This window comes from Barbatula barbatula (assembly GCF_947034865.1).
Source record: "Barbatula barbatula genome assembly, chromosome: 19".
NCBI classification, from domain to species: Eukaryota; Metazoa; Chordata; class Actinopteri; order Cypriniformes; family Nemacheilidae; genus Barbatula; species Barbatula barbatula.
This window is the reverse complement of record NC_136782.1, coordinates 15,184,766-15,202,214: the sequence shown is the minus strand read 5'-3', so window position 1 is coordinate 15,202,214 and position 17,449 is coordinate 15,184,766. Positions and strand designations below refer to the sequence as shown.

At 37.9% G+C, this 17,449-nt stretch overlaps 4 protein-coding genes across 9 annotated transcripts; 2 read left to right on the top strand and 2 right to left on the bottom strand.

The window, feature by feature from the left end:
* Positions 1-63: 63 nt before the first annotated feature.
* On the bottom strand, positions 64-4,898 carry unc119a1 (unc-119 lipid binding chaperone a1). Its single transcript, XM_079481059.1, has 5 exons — positions 4,674-4,898; positions 2,306-2,419; positions 2,032-2,131; positions 1,489-1,661; positions 64-1,200 (listed from the first exon to the last, which is right to left on the bottom strand). Exons 1-5 carry the CDS (start codon positions 4,792-4,794, stop codon positions 1,088-1,090), a joined length of 621 nt encoding a protein of 206 aa, XP_079337185.1. The 5' UTR covers positions 4,795-4,898; the 3' UTR covers positions 64-1,087.
* A 1,107-nt stretch (positions 4,899-6,005) lies between these two features.
* crybb1l3 (crystallin, beta B1, like 3) lies at positions 6,006-8,450 on the bottom strand. The gene is made up of 6 exons (XM_079481532.1): positions 8,319-8,450; positions 7,838-7,911; positions 7,569-7,684; positions 7,126-7,258; positions 6,884-7,026; positions 6,006-6,765 (listed from the first exon to the last, which is right to left on the bottom strand). The coding sequence occupies exons 2-6, from the start codon at positions 7,901-7,903 to the stop codon at positions 6,597-6,599; spliced, it is 627 nt and encodes a 208-aa protein (XP_079337658.1). The 5' UTR covers positions 7,904-7,911; positions 8,319-8,450; the 3' UTR covers positions 6,006-6,596.
* Positions 8,451-9,103: 653 nt separating this feature from the next.
* cryba1a (crystallin, beta A1a) lies at positions 9,104-12,808 on the top strand. Of its 6 annotated transcripts, none has more exons than XM_079482140.1 (6): positions 9,104-9,702; positions 10,255-10,321; positions 10,421-10,539; positions 10,717-10,858; positions 11,080-11,222; positions 11,597-12,471. In XM_079482140.1, the coding sequence occupies exons 2-6, from the start codon at positions 10,283-10,285 to the stop codon at positions 11,742-11,744; spliced, it is 591 nt and encodes a 196-aa protein (XP_079338266.1). In that variant the 5' UTR covers positions 9,104-9,702; positions 10,255-10,282; the 3' UTR covers positions 11,745-12,471. The 6 variants fall into 6 exon arrangements, with proteins under 6 accessions (XP_079338266.1, XP_079338269.1, XP_079338267.1 ...); XM_079482143.1 differs by having other exon boundaries at positions 9,569-9,702; positions 11,170-11,222; positions 11,597-12,714; XM_079482141.1 differs by having other exon boundaries at positions 9,639-9,711.
* Positions 12,455-17,074, top strand: dhrs13a.3 (dehydrogenase/reductase (SDR family) member 13a, duplicate 3). Its single transcript, XM_079482134.1, has 5 exons — positions 12,455-12,642; positions 13,244-13,362; positions 13,455-13,578; positions 13,669-13,995; positions 14,316-17,074. Exons 1-5 carry the CDS (start codon positions 12,516-12,518, stop codon positions 14,576-14,578), a joined length of 960 nt encoding a protein of 319 aa, XP_079338260.1. The 5' UTR covers positions 12,455-12,515; the 3' UTR covers positions 14,579-17,074.
* The last annotated feature ends 375 nt before the right edge of the window (positions 17,075-17,449 follow it).

Below are 17,449 nucleotides of genomic sequence, written 5' to 3'. Positions count from 1 at the left end.
TCAAATCAAATATTGACCTAAAAATTATGGGAAAAACCTAACTAAAGAAAAAATGTTAATGTTGCCTCAAAAATAAATTTAATTCAGTTTAAAGGACTAACATTATGATAATAAACAAAAACGTATAATAAAAATTAATTAATATTATAAAGCAACATAAAAAATAAACAAATAAATTATAAAATGACAAAAGCATATACCAAAATAGCTAAAACTTTAAAATAAAACTAAAGAACTAATAATAAAAGCTCATTTAAAATATTAATCAAACTAAATACAACTAAAATCTAAATTATATTAACTCTTCAATGAATAAAGGATAAAAAGGATTCAACATTTTTCTATCACAGTTTTTGACAAAAGATGCTATTAAAATGAAAATGAATGTAACAGTGTGCATATAGGTACAGTAGTATAATGATACAAATTTAAATTATACTGTAACTGGCCCAAACTATAGAAATACAAAAGTAAAAAAACGTTTACTTTACAACCCATCCTTCTTAGAGATACAAGAAAGTGCAATTTTAGAGTGTAAGAAGTGTTAGGGTTTTTCCCTCACATTTCGAACACATTAAACTGTGTTCTGTATCTTTATCAGACCTTCTGTTTATACTTTTGGGACTCAGTATTATCGATTCACCTGTGATGACGTGAGTTTTATGCATGACTTTATGTTTGACTGGCAATGGCGTTATGTAAATAAAGGTTCATTTTGTAGAATTATTTGGGACAATAAATACACAGTGTCCAAGAAGTAGTAGCCTACAGTAATTAACGGACAAAAAAACAGGATCTTTGTTCATAACAGCGTTCTATTACATTACTTACAAGTTTGCACACTCAAAGAGAAACACAGTCCGTAAGAAACCCAATATCAAACAGTTTTACAAAATCAGTGTACGAAATATGCACGATGAGTACAGGCCTATTCTGACAACATCTTCTCTTGCACACACATGGACACAAACACACACATCCTGAGATTGGTTTAATTTCCTTAACCAAATGCATCACAAACACGGCCTAGAGGTTGTTTCCAGTTCTGTACCAGTCCATTCAAACTTTGCATGTGATGACAGTGTTCTTACTGTCCTCCATTGTAGGAATAATCTGCCTTATTGTGCATTACAAGTGTGTTGTCCACAAAGTAAAAGCTGTCAGACTGCGTCTCATAAGGGTGAAGGATCATGTCATGCACTGTGGAAGGATACAAGAAACACAATGGATGTGTCAATAAAAAAAACTGCACATTCTCACAAGAATTCTGAGAAAGTCATACACGAACATATACATTATAAATGTAACCACCGCTAAAAACCACGACATTCCTGTAACTCAGTTGTTAGAGCACGGAGCTAGAAACGCCAAGTACATGGGTTTGATCCCAGGAGATTGCATATACTCAGATACAATGTATAGTGTAATGCAATGTAAGTCGCTTTGGATAAAAGCGTCTGCCAAATGCCTAAATGTTAAAACACTTACTTGTTTCTTCAGAAAGAGGTGGAAACTCGTATATGTGTTCGCATGTGTTTTTACTGCTGGGGATGCAGAAGCCAAACTCAAAGTCAAAGCTTTTCAGCAGTTGTCCACGGAAATAATGCCTCTCGATCATTCGGAAATTGTTTATGGGAGCGTCTCCTACAGTGAACTCCACCCTGTGGATGAAGGGAAAAAGAGGTCTCATCAAAATTGGGCTTCTTGTGAGATTATGACTCTACTGTTACTCCCTACTATAGTTTGCATAGAATTGCGTGTGGGTATGGGCTTTACAGATAGGGACCAATCGGTAGCAGTCTCCACAGTGTGTAAACCAATGAAAATCAGGGGCCTAGAAGGGGATGATACCACTTGATAAACATATACAACAGTTAATGGCATGCACATTTGAAGACTGTCTCAGCCAGGAAGCTGCCACTTTAAAATGCAGGAATTAAAAATGAAGTCAAACCGATTTATGTGTAATTTTAGACTAATTTTAGGATCAAGTGTAATTCTGCTACTGATTGCAAATCATTTCTTACTTACGTGGCACCAACCTGGCGTAGTCGTAGAAAGGCGGGGGTGAACTGGTAACGCACAAAGCGTCCGCCGTTAGGATCAAAGTCTTTTGTGTCCTCCACACTCCCTATAAGTCAGAATGAGGTTGGCATTACTGAAGCTCTTGTGAAACAGACCGCATCTAAATCAGGGCTTCGAGAGGAAAAACTCAAGATAAGGCTTGCATTTAAATGAACATTCTATTTCGGTGGAGTGATGATCGAAATACAATCGATTTTGAGAGTCCAGGCCCATGTATCACCTGTGGCAGGTGGTTTGGCGATTTCAAACAGAACTGTGCCGGTCTCCATGTCTCTGATTCTGAATCTGGTGAAGTCAATGCTGTGTGTGTTCTGCTCTGGACCACAAAGGTAATCTATGGGAATGAAGCCAAACCAAAACAATTAAGCATGTGCCCAGACACATGTTCGCCCCAGTTTAGAAACTGGGTCTATCAAGTTCCAAACTGACAAAATGCTGTCCATAGCATGAGTGACTTTACTAAGAAACTATTTCCCTAAAACAATTATACAGTTTAGAATCTGAACTAACAAAACCGATTTGTGAATGTATCACTTTGAATCAGTTCGAGATTCAGTTTGAATAAGAAGGTCTTTATCAAGTTCATGTATGGTAGCTTTGATGGCATACTGCAGGTAAATACATTTCTATGTGTTTTAGAAATGCTTGATATAATATTATTACATTTTATTGACAATGTGTGCTTCAGATTGTTTGCTCCTATAAGCATGTGACCCTAACATCCATTGAGTTAAAAATATGCATGCAATTACAGTAGTGTGATTCTCAGACTAACCCTATTTTTACGACATGTACCCAGGGGAGCCATCAAAAACATGCCTCTGGGTCTGTGTGATGAGACTGCAGGGAAAAAAACTATTTCTTTACTCTGTGATGTTGTATGTAAAGGAAATGTATACTCCTAAATGTATTAGGAGTTGGTGAAAAGTTTGGGCCTGTTTGTGTTCCTGTTTCCTTGTGCCAACCTCCTAGAAGAGACAACTGAGGTGCTGGCAGCAGCTTTGTCAGACGTCCTGCCCTTTGCTGGATTTATCCTAAGAAGCTTAGAATGTTTGCCACCACATGTCACCGATTGGGAGATGCTATAGAGATTTAGGACAGCTTTAACCTTTGAGTTGTCTTTGTCTGATAGAATAACATTGAGGCGAGCTTATCATATACATACAATTATTTTTTTCATGTTACTTAAATCATAAGTTTTACAGTACATTAACATCATCGACCCAACCCAGTCATCCAATCTATTCACTACCCAAGCTTCCTTTTAACAGATGGGTAAAACTGGGCTTAGCCAATCACTTAAGTAAATTTTTTAGCTCTTTTCTAAGTGTGCTGGGCACAGACAAAGGGACGCAAAAGTGCACAAGTCTGCTATGGGTAAGAAGTTTTAAAGCAGACGTTTTGTTTATTCAATGAAATAATAGTTCTATTAAATATTGACCATAAAGTGGTTAGAAGATAAAGTGAAAAAGAGATATTTATTTTCCATAATTGACTGACATAGAGCATGGATTGTTAATATTATTGCCCATGTATCTTCAGTACATCTAATTTTGTCACTAGTAACATCAGCTGACATATAGCTACAATCCTGTATCACCTGTAGGTTAACAAAGGAGACTTCTTTATATAACAAATTAATTACCAGAAACCAGTTGTATAGATATCTTGATTCTGATGAACACAAAGGAAGATATTTGGAAAAATGTCAGTAACAAAACAGATCCCATCCCTCATTTACTGCCATAGTATAGGGGAAATAAATACTATTCAATGGGGGATGAGATCCGAGTAAACGATGACATCATTTTCAGTTTTGGGTGAAATATCCCTTTAATGTGCAGATGTAAACAAAACTGTAATTCATCCTTTAAGAAGAAACACTGCTCAAAACTAACGGTATCATTAATTGTTTTATGAACTTTTCATGAACACAAAACAATGTGAGAAGCCACCTGATAAATGTAACAGTAATGCAAATTTCTTTCAGTCAGTTGTGGCGGTTTCAGCTTTGAAAAATAGTTCTCATATTAATGAATTGAACTCTTGCATTTGCATTTCAAAGATCTTTGAGTCTCTTTGTTCTAGTGCCAGTTATTGACAACTAAATAAAACAGACATTTATAACAGTATTGGTCAGCTATAGTATTGTCAGGACATATAGGCTACTCAACCACATTTGCTTTATAGCTTATATGAATAAACACCTGTTGATGGATTAAAAGGACCATATAGCCTACAAGGAAAAATGTATGCAGTTGTATATAATAGCATATATGCAACTAAGAAATTAGACATTCAATAAAAAACGACATGCAAACTTCACTCGATCAGCAGTAATTGTTTAATCGATTATCGAAGGATTCATCTGTCGATTTACTACGTAATAATCGTCAGTCAGAGGTTTGCAATGGTCATTCTCCACGAATGAAAACTATTAAGTCACATCATAAAATGTACATTTTAAAAGACGCAGCATATTTAAGTTATTTTATATAAATTCATTCAGATTTCCAGATTTTTGTTATGTCACAGCGTGAGAGAAAACATTTGTTTTGGCTTCCTGTTTCGGATAGCGCTCAACTTACTGTCTGTGATCTTCTGCAGCCCGAGCACATCCTCCGGAGTCATTAGGCCTTCTGAATGTTTGAACAAATCCTCCTCGGTTGTACACGGGACACCTGCGTCGCAGACCTGCTCCACTTTCATCTCCAAACGCGCATTCAGATCGACGAAAGCGTTTGTGCGCGGGTGTCCGTTCTCGCATCCAAGCTCTGGCAAGGGACATTTGTTTGTTTGCCTTCTGCTGGTTATTTAACGCAGGCTGTAGCCTACTGTTACAGGAATAGATCATTCACCTCCCCTAGCCAGTCTTCTTAAGATACAGACTTTTCACTCTCTCTTTCTAATGCCTAGAGCTGCACGATTGCGGATAAATTGAGAATCACGATTCTTTGGTTTCAAATAGAGATCACGATTCTTAAATTAAATTATAGTGCTTACTTTTTTATGTTTTACTTCAAAAGTAAAAGTTAAACTTTATTAAAAGTATTAAGTGCATCAAGTGGATCGTCTTTCTGACAACTATTGTTTGTTTATTTCCTTACTGTTAACCACGTTGTTACTATAGTAAACGTGTAGAAACCATGGTTTTTGGGCAACGTTTTTGTCAGAGCTCTCGTTATTCTAAATATTTTACACTAGACATATCAGTTCAAAATATCGGTTATCGGTCTACTTGACCTGTAATAATCAACATCGGCCATGAAAAACGCATATGGGTGGACCTCTAATTTATACAGTTAAAACAAATTCAAAAGGTGACACCTGCAATTCAAGGTATTTAGAAAGATTAATACATTTGACACACAATATCAAATCTAAAAACAATTTGTCCTTTTTAATTTTGGATTTTGCTTCTAGATTTGTTTTTAGTTTTGCAACTTGTTGTTTTGTTTTGCACTTCTCGGCCACGGTACTTTAAAGAATGATTAACACCAACACAGTATTTACCTATAAACAGTTTCAAAATAACCCAGAAAACATGGAATGCAGGACATTTTGATGAAAAGCAACATACAGCTCCTCTATTTGCGCAAATAAGCGCCATAAAACGTGTTTTTACCATAGTGACTGATAGAAACGCGCAGTCGCTACAAACTGCAAACGTTAGAGTTTTTTTCATACTTGTCCAGTTAAGATGTGAAGCATAATCAAAACAATGTAACACAATCCTGAAAGACAATCATAAGAGCAGTTTTGTTGTTAGGCCGCATTTACTACATGTTGGCTTGTTTTTTAGTTTATAAACTCGCTGCTTTAATCCCAGTACTTCTGAGATCATCTGACATATAAATAATGATAGTGTGTTGTTGAGAAGAATGTGACAACATGCAAAGCAAAACAAATGATATCTTACTGTAATTGTGCTTTTAAAATCGTTTATTTTTGGTTGTAGTAAATGTGTTTTTAGATGCCAGCATCCCTGAGAAAAGTGTAACAGGATTACCTCTTTGCTAGAGATAAGGGTCTGAGATGGCCAGAAGAGAGAGTTAGCCTAAAGGCAAATCTTCTCCCTCAATCAAGCCTGACATGTTGAGATTTCTTTGCATTACTCCATTTATAATGCTAAACATACCAGTCAAGCATTCAGAAGATGAAAAGGATGGAAATATTGATGGCTGTGGATGAGTGAATCGTTATTTAGTTCCTTTGTGGCAGAATTAGAAATTAATATAATCTATTAAAGGAAAAGTTTAAACAAAGTCTGGAGTCAATGAAAGAAAAACAAATATTAATTAAAGTTCAGTTTGCATTAACATCACGTGTAATAATAATAATTGTATAAATGGGACTGGGATTTTTTTTACTTTCCATGCAACCGACCATGCATACATGCAATTGGGTTTCATCATCCATGGGTAATATCTGTTATGTGAGGCAGTTTGAATATGACGGATTCCTCCTGCAGGACCTTGCCGCATCCACCTGTTTATGCTGTTTGTCTGTGTTTATGCCGTCATCTCAAAGCAGCCTCTGTGATGTGTCTGCATGTCTCTTATTCTACGCACAGATTGGATTTGGGGAAAACTGGCACCCCATTCGTTCCAGTGCTTATAGGATCCAAACTCAAACAGGTACTGGTATCCACGGTAACCAGGGTACTGGTACCCAACCCACCTAGGCATTGGAGTAATGATAAAAAACTTTTGAGAAACCTCAGGGCAGGTCATATGTTCACTTCCCAAAAAATGTATAGATAAAACACACAAAATTGCTTAGGATAGAAATCACTTACGTTCCACCATTAACTTGGATGCTTGCTACTTTGTCTTGGAGGCCAAAACCCCACAAACTTGGGACGTCCTCATCGCAAACTTCCATCTTACGGCCTTCAAAATTAATGCAGTCGTATAGACAGATCTTATGGTCTTGTGGGTCCTATAGGGACAAAACAGAGTTATGTTGTTGCTGTCTTTCATGAATCTCCTTCAAAGCTGTCTCCTGATGTTTATGTCTTGTGATGCTATGTTTACCCACCATTCGAACAGGTCGGACAGACATGAAACGGTCACAGCGGTAACTGTTGGACCAAGTGTCCCAGCGAGGGTATTCTCCCTTCTCCAGGATGAACATCTCACCGCACATGTTCTGCTGCTCATAACCCACCCATCTGCAGTATTGTGAAGGATATACAAATATGGTCAGTTTACAAGCATGCCTACTATATGTTATACCATGCATCGGAATTGTTTATATCCAATGTTTTTTATTAAAAGCATCAGTTTGAAAGTTTTTCATTTCGCTGTAAACAAAGAATTTTAAATTCCAAATTTATTCCAAATTAAATTCCATGATAAAGGGTTTTGGTTGATCTACAACACAGATTTTAAATGAAATGTATTTTTTTTTCATTAATGTTTATCGTAAATTTTATTCATTGTATAACATGTATGTGATTCTTAAATTCATTCTGTACTTACGGCCCACACTCCACTCTGATGGAACCCACTCGGCTCAGACGCTCACAGATATTCTGACATTCTCCACTCAGCTCCATCATTTGCCCTTGGAAATTCTCGAACTCAAACAGACATATCTGATCGCACAGATTTAGAGTACAAATATGATTTGTAAATATGACAAGTACATAAGTGCATTCTACATATCACCAATCTGTTATGGAAGCCTAATAGTGCAAATGTTTAAATGAGCGTAATGTTCAGGTAAGAACATTATGGGATTGACTTACCCGGTAGGAGCTCTTTCCTGTGGCATGGCGACTCCCCATGCTTCCCTGTACAGCAGTGTGAGACATGACTGAAGCTGTTTGCCAATACAGAGAATGGAAGAGAATTCAAGATATGCTACACATTTGCTATCAAGATACAAGAATATCATATTGTTGTTGTCACGCATAAACCATCAATCAGGCACAAGGTAAAACATATAATTCAGAATTGAGCTATATATATTCAGCTACAGTAAACATACACGTTTTATAGAGAAACTAATTATCAAGACTATTACAGGCCGTGTCATTTACATTCAATTACATGTTTTTTAATGTATCTATAATTTCTAGACATTCCCACATTTAGGATTCACCCCAGCTTGTTTAAATGGTGGGAGATCTCCTATTATTAAAACAGTCAACCTTTTTATGCTTATTAACTATAATTTGACCCTTTGCCCACCCTCTGCGATCTCCATTCCCCAATATGGGATCTCACCAAAATTCAGCAAAACAGCCAGGAACAGAGCAAGAATGTTTGAGGTGTGTTAGCAGAGTAAGCGATGCCAAGATACGAATGAACTTTCCAATGGCTTATATATACATGTATATATAGCTGTACCTCTAGGGCAGAACGAGGGCAGGTGATTGGATAAAAAATGATGGGCGGTTGAAGCCCAGGCTTATCTGTGTGACCCAGCTGACTTTGCTCATTGCTTTGTTCCAGGCCACGGCTGAATGTATGATGTCTACCTCCATCAGCAGAAAGAGTAGAACTCTATCGCCCTGTCTCTTCAGCTATTCACCGGTCTTTCATTCTCTCTTGCTCATTCACTTTCTGTAACGCAGCCAGTAATGTGCTGACTTCAGTCGTTTGGCCACAGACCTCTCCATTGGGAGAAAGAGGGAGTCTTGTTGTTGTTGTGCTGCACTTTATGATACTTCAGCAGTTTTATGGGTAAACATGAGTGTATTTTAGCTCATCAAGTGGTTTCACAAAAATTGGAGTCTTAGCTTGCAGTTAAGTTTCTGCTTAAACGTTTGTGTGAATCTTGGCCCACATAACATAAATTGTGATTCATACAGTATAATTCACATAGTGCCATGTGGGTATAAAAGTCTGTTTCCAACGCCCAATTTAAACCAGTAGTCAAACCTAATTCCTCCAAATTGAAGATGATGCGTATTTCTTAAACTTAATGCTATTTATTTTAGCCATACTTCACACCAGGCAATTGCCGGTCGCCTGCTTTGCATAAAGTCAAAGGAGTGGGCAGGACATGCATGTTGAATGGATGTGCTTCTAATGGTGTATTGTATGCATATGTGAGGGACAGCATCTGTGTGCGGGTATGTAAAGGCAGGCCAAAGCGGGTGGCTGAAACACTTATGTCACAATGTCGAGAAGAGAGAAAGAAGAAGATTCCCAGTGCAGTACTAAAATTTTATTTTTTAATAACAGATATTTATAACAATGGCCTTCATTCCTTGAATATTTAACTTTACATTATAATGTTTCAGGTCCTTACAAAATTTAAACAAAACACTTCTACCAACTTCTTTGCTAAAAAGATCCCACATTTTTTGTGGTTCACTTTAGTTATACAGTTTGTAAAAGTATGCATGAAATCATTGTGCCTGGCATGCACCCCGGCGGTAGATGCCAGTAGGCACCGTGCCTCCCTAGCTACAGCAGATGGCATTGTGAGCAGGGTAAAGCCAAAGGCTCAGTCCAAAACAATGAGGCCTGGAGCAAAGTGCTGACTCCTGCTCGCCCTGTGGCCAGTCTTCCCATTCTGTCATGAAACGTATAAATAGAGCCCTTAGTTGGAGGTCTGGAGACTGTTGTGTGGAGGCCCTGAGCGCTTGCAGCTATTTTTTGGGTAGGTCAGGTAAGCCCTTGTGTTAGTCCTTTTATTTTAGTCAGTCATGTTCAACTCACTGATGTGCACATTATGGAGCAGGAACACAGCATTGCATGAACACCATTAAAGACCATAACAAACAGGAAGCTTCTTAGCAATAAATAAATGTTACAAAATAAATGTTAAACAGAAGAAAGTAGATTAAAATGATTCACAAAAAAATGCATCATGTTTTTTAAATGCTTTTAGCATTAAGAACGCTCTGTACTTGTGTTTTTTGATGCACAACAGCTATACTGGGCCAAATATAATCTGTGTACCTTGTAGATTTGCATGTTTCCATTGTGTAAAGCTTTTCTATCAAAATAATAATTGTAATTATAAATCAGATTTTTCTCTTTCATTAACCGAATTTATCATTTTCATGTGAGAATGATATCCTGTAAATCAGTTTACAGAGTCAATGATTTATTTTCTTTAGTTCAACAATGACATTTGGCAGCACTAACAACTGCCTCAAGCTTTTTGTACAATTGTCATAAATGGGATGGTGAAACCCGTGTTCTTCAGGTCTGTCAATATTGAGATATCTTCAAGGATGGCTCTGACTAATCCAATGCCAATGGGGCCATGGAAGGCAAGTAAATGCTTGATAACAACACTAAGAATAACATTTTGACACATTATCTCAACTGTGCATGTCAATGGTGACTGTTGTTTCTGTAAATGCCTGTAGCTCACAGTTTACGATCAAGAGAATTTCCAAGGCAAGCGCATGGAGTTCACCTCCGCATGTCAGAACATCATGGAATGTGGCCTGGACAATATTCGCTCTCTGAAAGTGGAGTGTGGAGCGTAAGTCCGTTGTTTTTATTTTACCTTCCCTTACACAAACCGGTTCACATTATTGGATTATAAATTGAATAGGATAAGTAAATATAGCCAATACATACAGTACATAAATGCTTGAGGCTAGTGTGTTGTGATGTAATTGTTTGTCATTATTTCTAACTGTGTACATGTTTTGAACAGCTGGGTGGGCTTTGAACACTCCAGCTTCTGTGGGCAGCAATTCATTTTGGAAAGAGGAGACTACCATCGCTGGGAGTCTTGGAGTGGCAGCAATGCCTATCACATTGAGAGGCTAATGTCCTTCAGACCAATCTGCTCTGCCGTGAGTATGGGATGCCATCAGTTGATCCATGGGCATTTGATGTTTTTCATGTTTTAATATCACCCGTAAAAAACAGAAATATTTTTAGGCAAAATATGAAATTCTTTACAGGTTTTAGTTTTCAGAGGTTTAATTTCTGACCACCAAAACACTTTAATTATAACCTTTCCTTTCAAATGATCAAAATTCCAAGTGTTATGTCCAAATTTTATGATCTAAAGAACCAAAAGGAGTCAAAGATTACTGTTTTTGAGCGGGAAAACTTTATTGGACACCAGTGGGAGATGACTGATGACTACCCCTCTCTCCAGGCCATGCGCTGGCCCTCCAATGAGATCGGATCAATGCAGGTGGAAAGTGGGGCGTGAGTACCATACTTGTCTCTCTTTTCCACACATTTACTAAAAGTGATAGTGCACCCAGGAATAAATATTCTGTCATCAATTATTCAACTCACAAAACCTGTGAATTACTTTTTCTTCGACGATATTATGAGAAAGTGGTTTTGTGTCCATACAATAAAAGTCAATAGGGGCCAGTGTTGTTCGGTTACCAACGTTCTTCGAATTATCTTCTTTTGGGTTCTGCAGAGGAAAGAAGGTCATACAGGTTTTCAGTGACAAGAGTAAATAATGAAAGAATGTTCATGTTTGGGTGAACTATTCCTTTAACCTATGATGTCGGTATGTGGGAATAATACATTTAAAACTCAGTGTGGATTTTTCTCAATGCCTGTAGATGGGTTTGTTACCAGTATCCCGGCTACCGTGGTTACCAATACATCATGGAGTGTGACCACCATGGGGGCGAGTACAAACACTACAGGGAATGGGGCTCCCACGCTCAGACCTCCCAAGTTCAGTCTCTCCGCCGAGTGCAGCAGTGAGGGCGACCCGCCCACCTCCCTTCCTCCCGCATCCTCCTCCTCTTCCTCCACCTATTCCTCACCTCCACCCCTTCATTCTTATCCCGTCATGCCCAGCTAGACCTGACCGAGCACAGGCTGAACGTCTGGTGAATTCGGCTGACATTTGCAGCGCTTTCTTCATCGACTGAAAGAAAAGTATGTCAGGAAGAAATCAAGCAGATTATGTGGGTGCACGGCGCAGTGACTCAAGCTTTGCTCCTCATCCCTGTCGTGATGCAGTCTGTTCAAAAGACATCAATAAAGGGTACAAGCATGAAAACAACCCATTGTGAGAGTGTGCTTGATATGTGTAGATGTTTAAAACCAGCCAAAATAAAATAAACAATACTAAAGTTGTTAACTAAGCTATATATCTTTAACTAATGTAAAGGTATAATTAATTAAGGGTGTCTCCTTGAACAATTGTAAGATGCTTTCTGAATAAAAAGTTTATTTCCTGCGGGAACAAAAACATTATGAAATTATATTGGATATAATAGGGGTTTTAATGAGTCCTGTGTTGGGTTCTTGGTGGGATGTTATCTGGTGGAAGGGAACAAATACGTGTATTGTATGGGAATTAATATTGCGATAATAAATGTTAAAAAAGTGACCGTTCATAAGTGGATCTGAGAGAAACTGTGCCACCTAGCGTCGTTTTGAAGTAAGAAGAACCCGGAAGTAGTTACACAAAGTTGTGAAAACAAACGCAGTTACACTGAAATCTTGGAGCAAACACGTTTTGCCGAAATGTCTGTCGTGTTGTCAGTGCTGGCAGCTGCAATATTTGCATATATACTGATTTATTACAGTCTGTTTAGAGGATCTAGATTCAAGAGCAGCGCAACGTTAAAAGGGAAGACGGCAATTGTTACAGGTTTGATGTTTATTATCTGTTGTTGAATACAATATCAACATAATGCAAAATAAAACGCTCCATCTTGTTTGTATACATTGCATATATACATAAATGCATGTACCACTGTTCAAAAGTTAGATTTAGAGACATTCGAATAAAACTGTACATGATCTTAAAAACATTGATCATGAAGCATATACGTCTTATTTAGTTAATGCAGAGAATATAATTGTGGCAACTTAATCATTACAAATTTTGTTGAAATTGTTTTTGAAATTGGTGACGGGACCAAATAATATAAAGGCCGCCAGTAAGAGCCAGAATATTAATGTTGTATTAATATCACAGGGCCAGCCCGCATGGAATTGGTTTACACCATGCTAACATTCTTGTGTTAATACATTTTCTTTTAATTGGGATTAAGTATTGGATATATATATTTATATTCTGGGCCTAGTGACTACACAAATGCTATATTATATCTAATACTATATTATATTTATATAGGCCTTTATTTAATTTTTCCGTACAAAACAGAATGAGTAAAGTTTTGAACTAGTTAATATACACGTGAACATTAAAGAAGCAATTTCAGTTCAGTCTACTGTCTATTTTATAGGGAGTAACACAGGTATTGGCAAAGCCACAGCTTTGGATCTGGCCAGAAGAGGAGCCAGGGTTATTTTGGCCTGTCGCAACAAAGAAAAAGCAGAAGCTGCTGTGTATGACATTAGAAGGGTAAACTTATCCATTGAGCCCAGTTTTTTCAAAAAAGTGTTTTTATTTGCACGAGTGTAAAAGTCAGATGTGCTAAATCGTAACTCCTCCAGGAAAGTGGGAACTCTGCAGTGGTGTACATGCTTTTGGACTTGGCCAGTCTGAAGTCTGTGCGCAACTTTGCCGAAACTTTTCTTAAGAGTGAACCTCGACTTGACTTGCTTATCAATAATGCAGGTAACTATTTATTTAGCGTGCATCAAAAAACAAAGGTTTGCAATGAAGGTATTTAATGTACTGCATATTGATATCAACTGTTATTCTTAGGACTTATTACGTGTGGCAAAACAGAAGACGGGTTTGGCATGGCGTTTGGGGTCAATCACTTGGGTCATTTTCTGCTCACCATGTTGCTGTTGGATCGTCTAAAGGAGGCCGAGCACAGCCGTATAGTCAATGTGTCTGCCCTGCTTCATCGTCTGGGATCTGTGGATTTCAACCTTCTCAACACACAGAAAGATCTGGTCACCGGCCAGTCGTCCTGGCACGCGTTCAGAGCTTACTGTCACAGCAAACTGTGTAACGTGCTCTTTACGCGAGAGCTCGCAAACTGCTTGGAGGGGACCAATGTCACATGCTACTGCTTGCATCCGGGTCAGTGACCCCTCAGTTATTGTTTGGGTCATAAACTGAGGTCGTAAAGGTCCTTAACTTCACCCATAAAGGAAGATTCTATCACTTTCAAACTTGTATATTAAAAGAAGAAATATATAAAATAATGTTGTGTGCTCTACAGACATATGTATACATGTGTAATGTTAGCGCATATAATAATACTGTAAATGTTAACATTTTTTATGACACTTTATTAGTTTAATGAACTATTCATTGAAGTATTATTTTGCTACATACATCTACTTTTTATTAAGTAATTCCCTGTGCAGTGTGTCACCAGATTTTCTTTATTTCATCAGGTGTGATAGCAACTGAGATCGGTCGGTACATGGGACTGGGGTGGCAAAAGCTGCTTTTCTTTCCAATGTCAAAGCTGTTTTTCCTGGACACTGAGGCTGGAGCACAGACCACACTTTACTGTGCTTTGCAAGAGGGCCTTGAGCCTCTGAGCGGACGTTACTTCTCCTCCTGCGGACTACAGAATGTTAGTGCTCTGGGGCGGGACGATGCCCTGGCAAGGAAGCTGTGGGAAGTCAGTGAGAGACTGTGTGGCCTGTCGTGAACAAGATCATCCAGGTTTGTGGTACTGCAGAACTCAAAAAGATGAACCACAAACACTAAGCTGTTGTGCACAAATGACACAAAGCACATTTCTATTGTTGTTGGTTTCACAACCAAAAAAAATACATTTTATATATGTATAAACTGTCATATTAATTGACATAACAATTACTAAGTTGAACACACGTGCATTTATTGAATATACTATTTACATTCACTTTCTTTATGTCTCGATTATACTGTTTGTATAAAGGTTTATATGTTATGTAATGCTTTTCATTGACGTCTTGTTTTACACCTGAGCATATAAAAGATGCCATGCATTGGCACACATGAAGAACTGTGTCTGAAATAATTCATTATGAACACGCATGCACCTTTGCAGTGTGTTTAAAAATTGTAAGTGAAATCCATCCCATAGTACAAGGAAAATGTTGGCTAAAGAAAATGTAAAAACATTGATTTCTGCTATGCATTCGGAGCCTTTGCTTCATCGGGTAGACTGAAGTACATTTTTGGATCACTGGGTGGCAGTAGCGTGCCACACTTGACAGTTCACTTGGCAAGATATGTCAGAGTGACACAAGCTGAAGAGTCCACAGAGACCTCTGTCAAGATGACAATCATTAAAATAAAGTAGGTAAGATTACACAGAGAAGTAATTTCATGTAATATTAGAGTTTGCTTCTCCTCTCAATGAAAGTGGGCTTTCGGATCTCCAGCCATTCATTGTGATAGCTCAACCAAAACAGGTTGTTATAAACCTTCACCAATTTCAACGCATCTTCCAAAGCCCCACATTGCTGATAGAAATTAGTTCTTAGTTTGACAATGTGTTTAGTTATCGTTACTGTCTTTTGCTTTCAAAAAGAGTTTTGAAATACATTCTGAACCTTGCTTGCACAGTAATAATGGAAACCGCTGGTTTCATCCAATGCGATTCTTCCAACAATGCTCTGTTGCTGCCATTCTCTTCTGTAGCCTCCAGGTATCCACAGCATTACATATGCCACGTTAAGACGGTATGTGGAATAATGGATATCTGTGTTACACCGGGCAAAAGGACTGGACATATCTCTGCCTGCTCCCTGTCTTGGGTCTCATGCATGGTAAGTCTGTAAGTACAAGGTCTCCTTCGATTTGTTTTGTAGAAGCGAAACACATTGATGAGTGACGGCAGGTGTTTACTTTGGACGCACTCCCGAGCTCTTTGGCACAGTACTTAAAGACTGGATTAGTGCATCAATTAGCGATCACTGCATGGGAGGAGCCTGATTGATCGAGACTGCTTCAGCTAGGCTGGGCGCAGGGCATGCTGGGGCACGTGAGTGTGAGCAGCTGTGTGTGTGTTACTGTGCAAAGGCCAGCTGCTTGAGAATTAGTTCAAAGGGCTGATTTCACTGCATGATAACAGAATAAAACCATACGTCCCTTGTTGACCTTGCAAGGCTGACATATGCATACCCAAGTGCTTGACACCGGTTCTGTGTCTCCCGCTGAGCATTAAAGATGATGGGTGTCATTTTATTAATGTTTACGCATACCAAACACTTAGAATGCATACTATAAGTATAGAATGGAGATTAAGCATTTAGCCCAACATGTATGCTAAAATTGGCTTAACCAATTTAGACAACTCTGCAAGATGTAAACACTGGTCCAGAGGCTCTTCCGGTTTCAGTTTTTAATGATTTATTATTAGCATTTTAATCGTGCTTATATAATTAAATCTTACAAATATTTGTTTAATAGATTGAAATGGTTATATGTATTTTTTTGTTGTATTTTGTTGAACATTGGTGTTCTGTTAAAGAACTGAAACAGGAAGTTCGTCTGGACGAGCGTTACGTCATCTGGAGAGTTCAATAGCTTGAGTTTGGGTAGGGATTAACTTTTTTCCATGTTTTTTTTTTTCCATATAACAGCTCGGTCAGTCGATAAATATTGCCCTTTTCATGCAGGTCTTCTGATTTGTCACATTGGCTAAAACATCTATAAACCAATGACAAATTCCTGAAACAAAGTGCTTAATGCTGAAGTCTGTTATTCTTTCGGTTCAAAATGAATAAATCGGTTATAGAATGTAAAATAAAGGAAAACATTCTTGTTTAAAATGTTATTTTTTACCACAGTTAACAACTGTAAGCTTATAATTATGGTTTATAATTTGAGTTGTTGAGTCCGTTTTCATAGGGCATCTTTCATATCAATAAAAGAAAAAGTTCTTCCCAAAATGAGTTCTATCATTTACTCATCCTCAAGTAGTTCCATACTGTGTTTGGCAAAAGACAAAATGAATACAATGAAAAATACTCGGATGAATGTTTGTAACCAAACCATACTGGAGTACTATTTACTACCATAGTGGGAAAACAAACTACTATAGTAGTCAAAGGTGCCCCAGAACTCTTTGCTTCCCCAAATTTTCTAAGATATTATCTTTTGTGTTCAATAGAACAAAAAACATTTTTGTGTGAATTATTCCTTCAAAGTATGATAAAAAAAAAAACAAGAATTTAAAGAAACAAAAATGGTGATACGGAGTCAAAAGTTACAGACTGTATCTTTAAGATAAATTTGGTATGTCTTTTCTAAAAGACTGCAAGATTATTTAATTAGCTCCTTGTGTGTAGTGTATTGTATGGTTTTCAGTGCGGTGGGTAGCAGGTGGTCAGGGGAGCATGGCTTTGCGATCTGTGTCAGAAGAGAGAGTGAAAGGCAATGTGATGCTGGATCTCACTTTAGAGTAGCATGTGAGGTGTGAGATGAGAGGGGGGTGGATGACAACTTTCTGGAGAGTCATTCAAAAACAGCCTCTTTGTGTCACGGGCAAAGCCTTCCTGGTTTTCCTTCTCACCCTCCCTGTACGGAA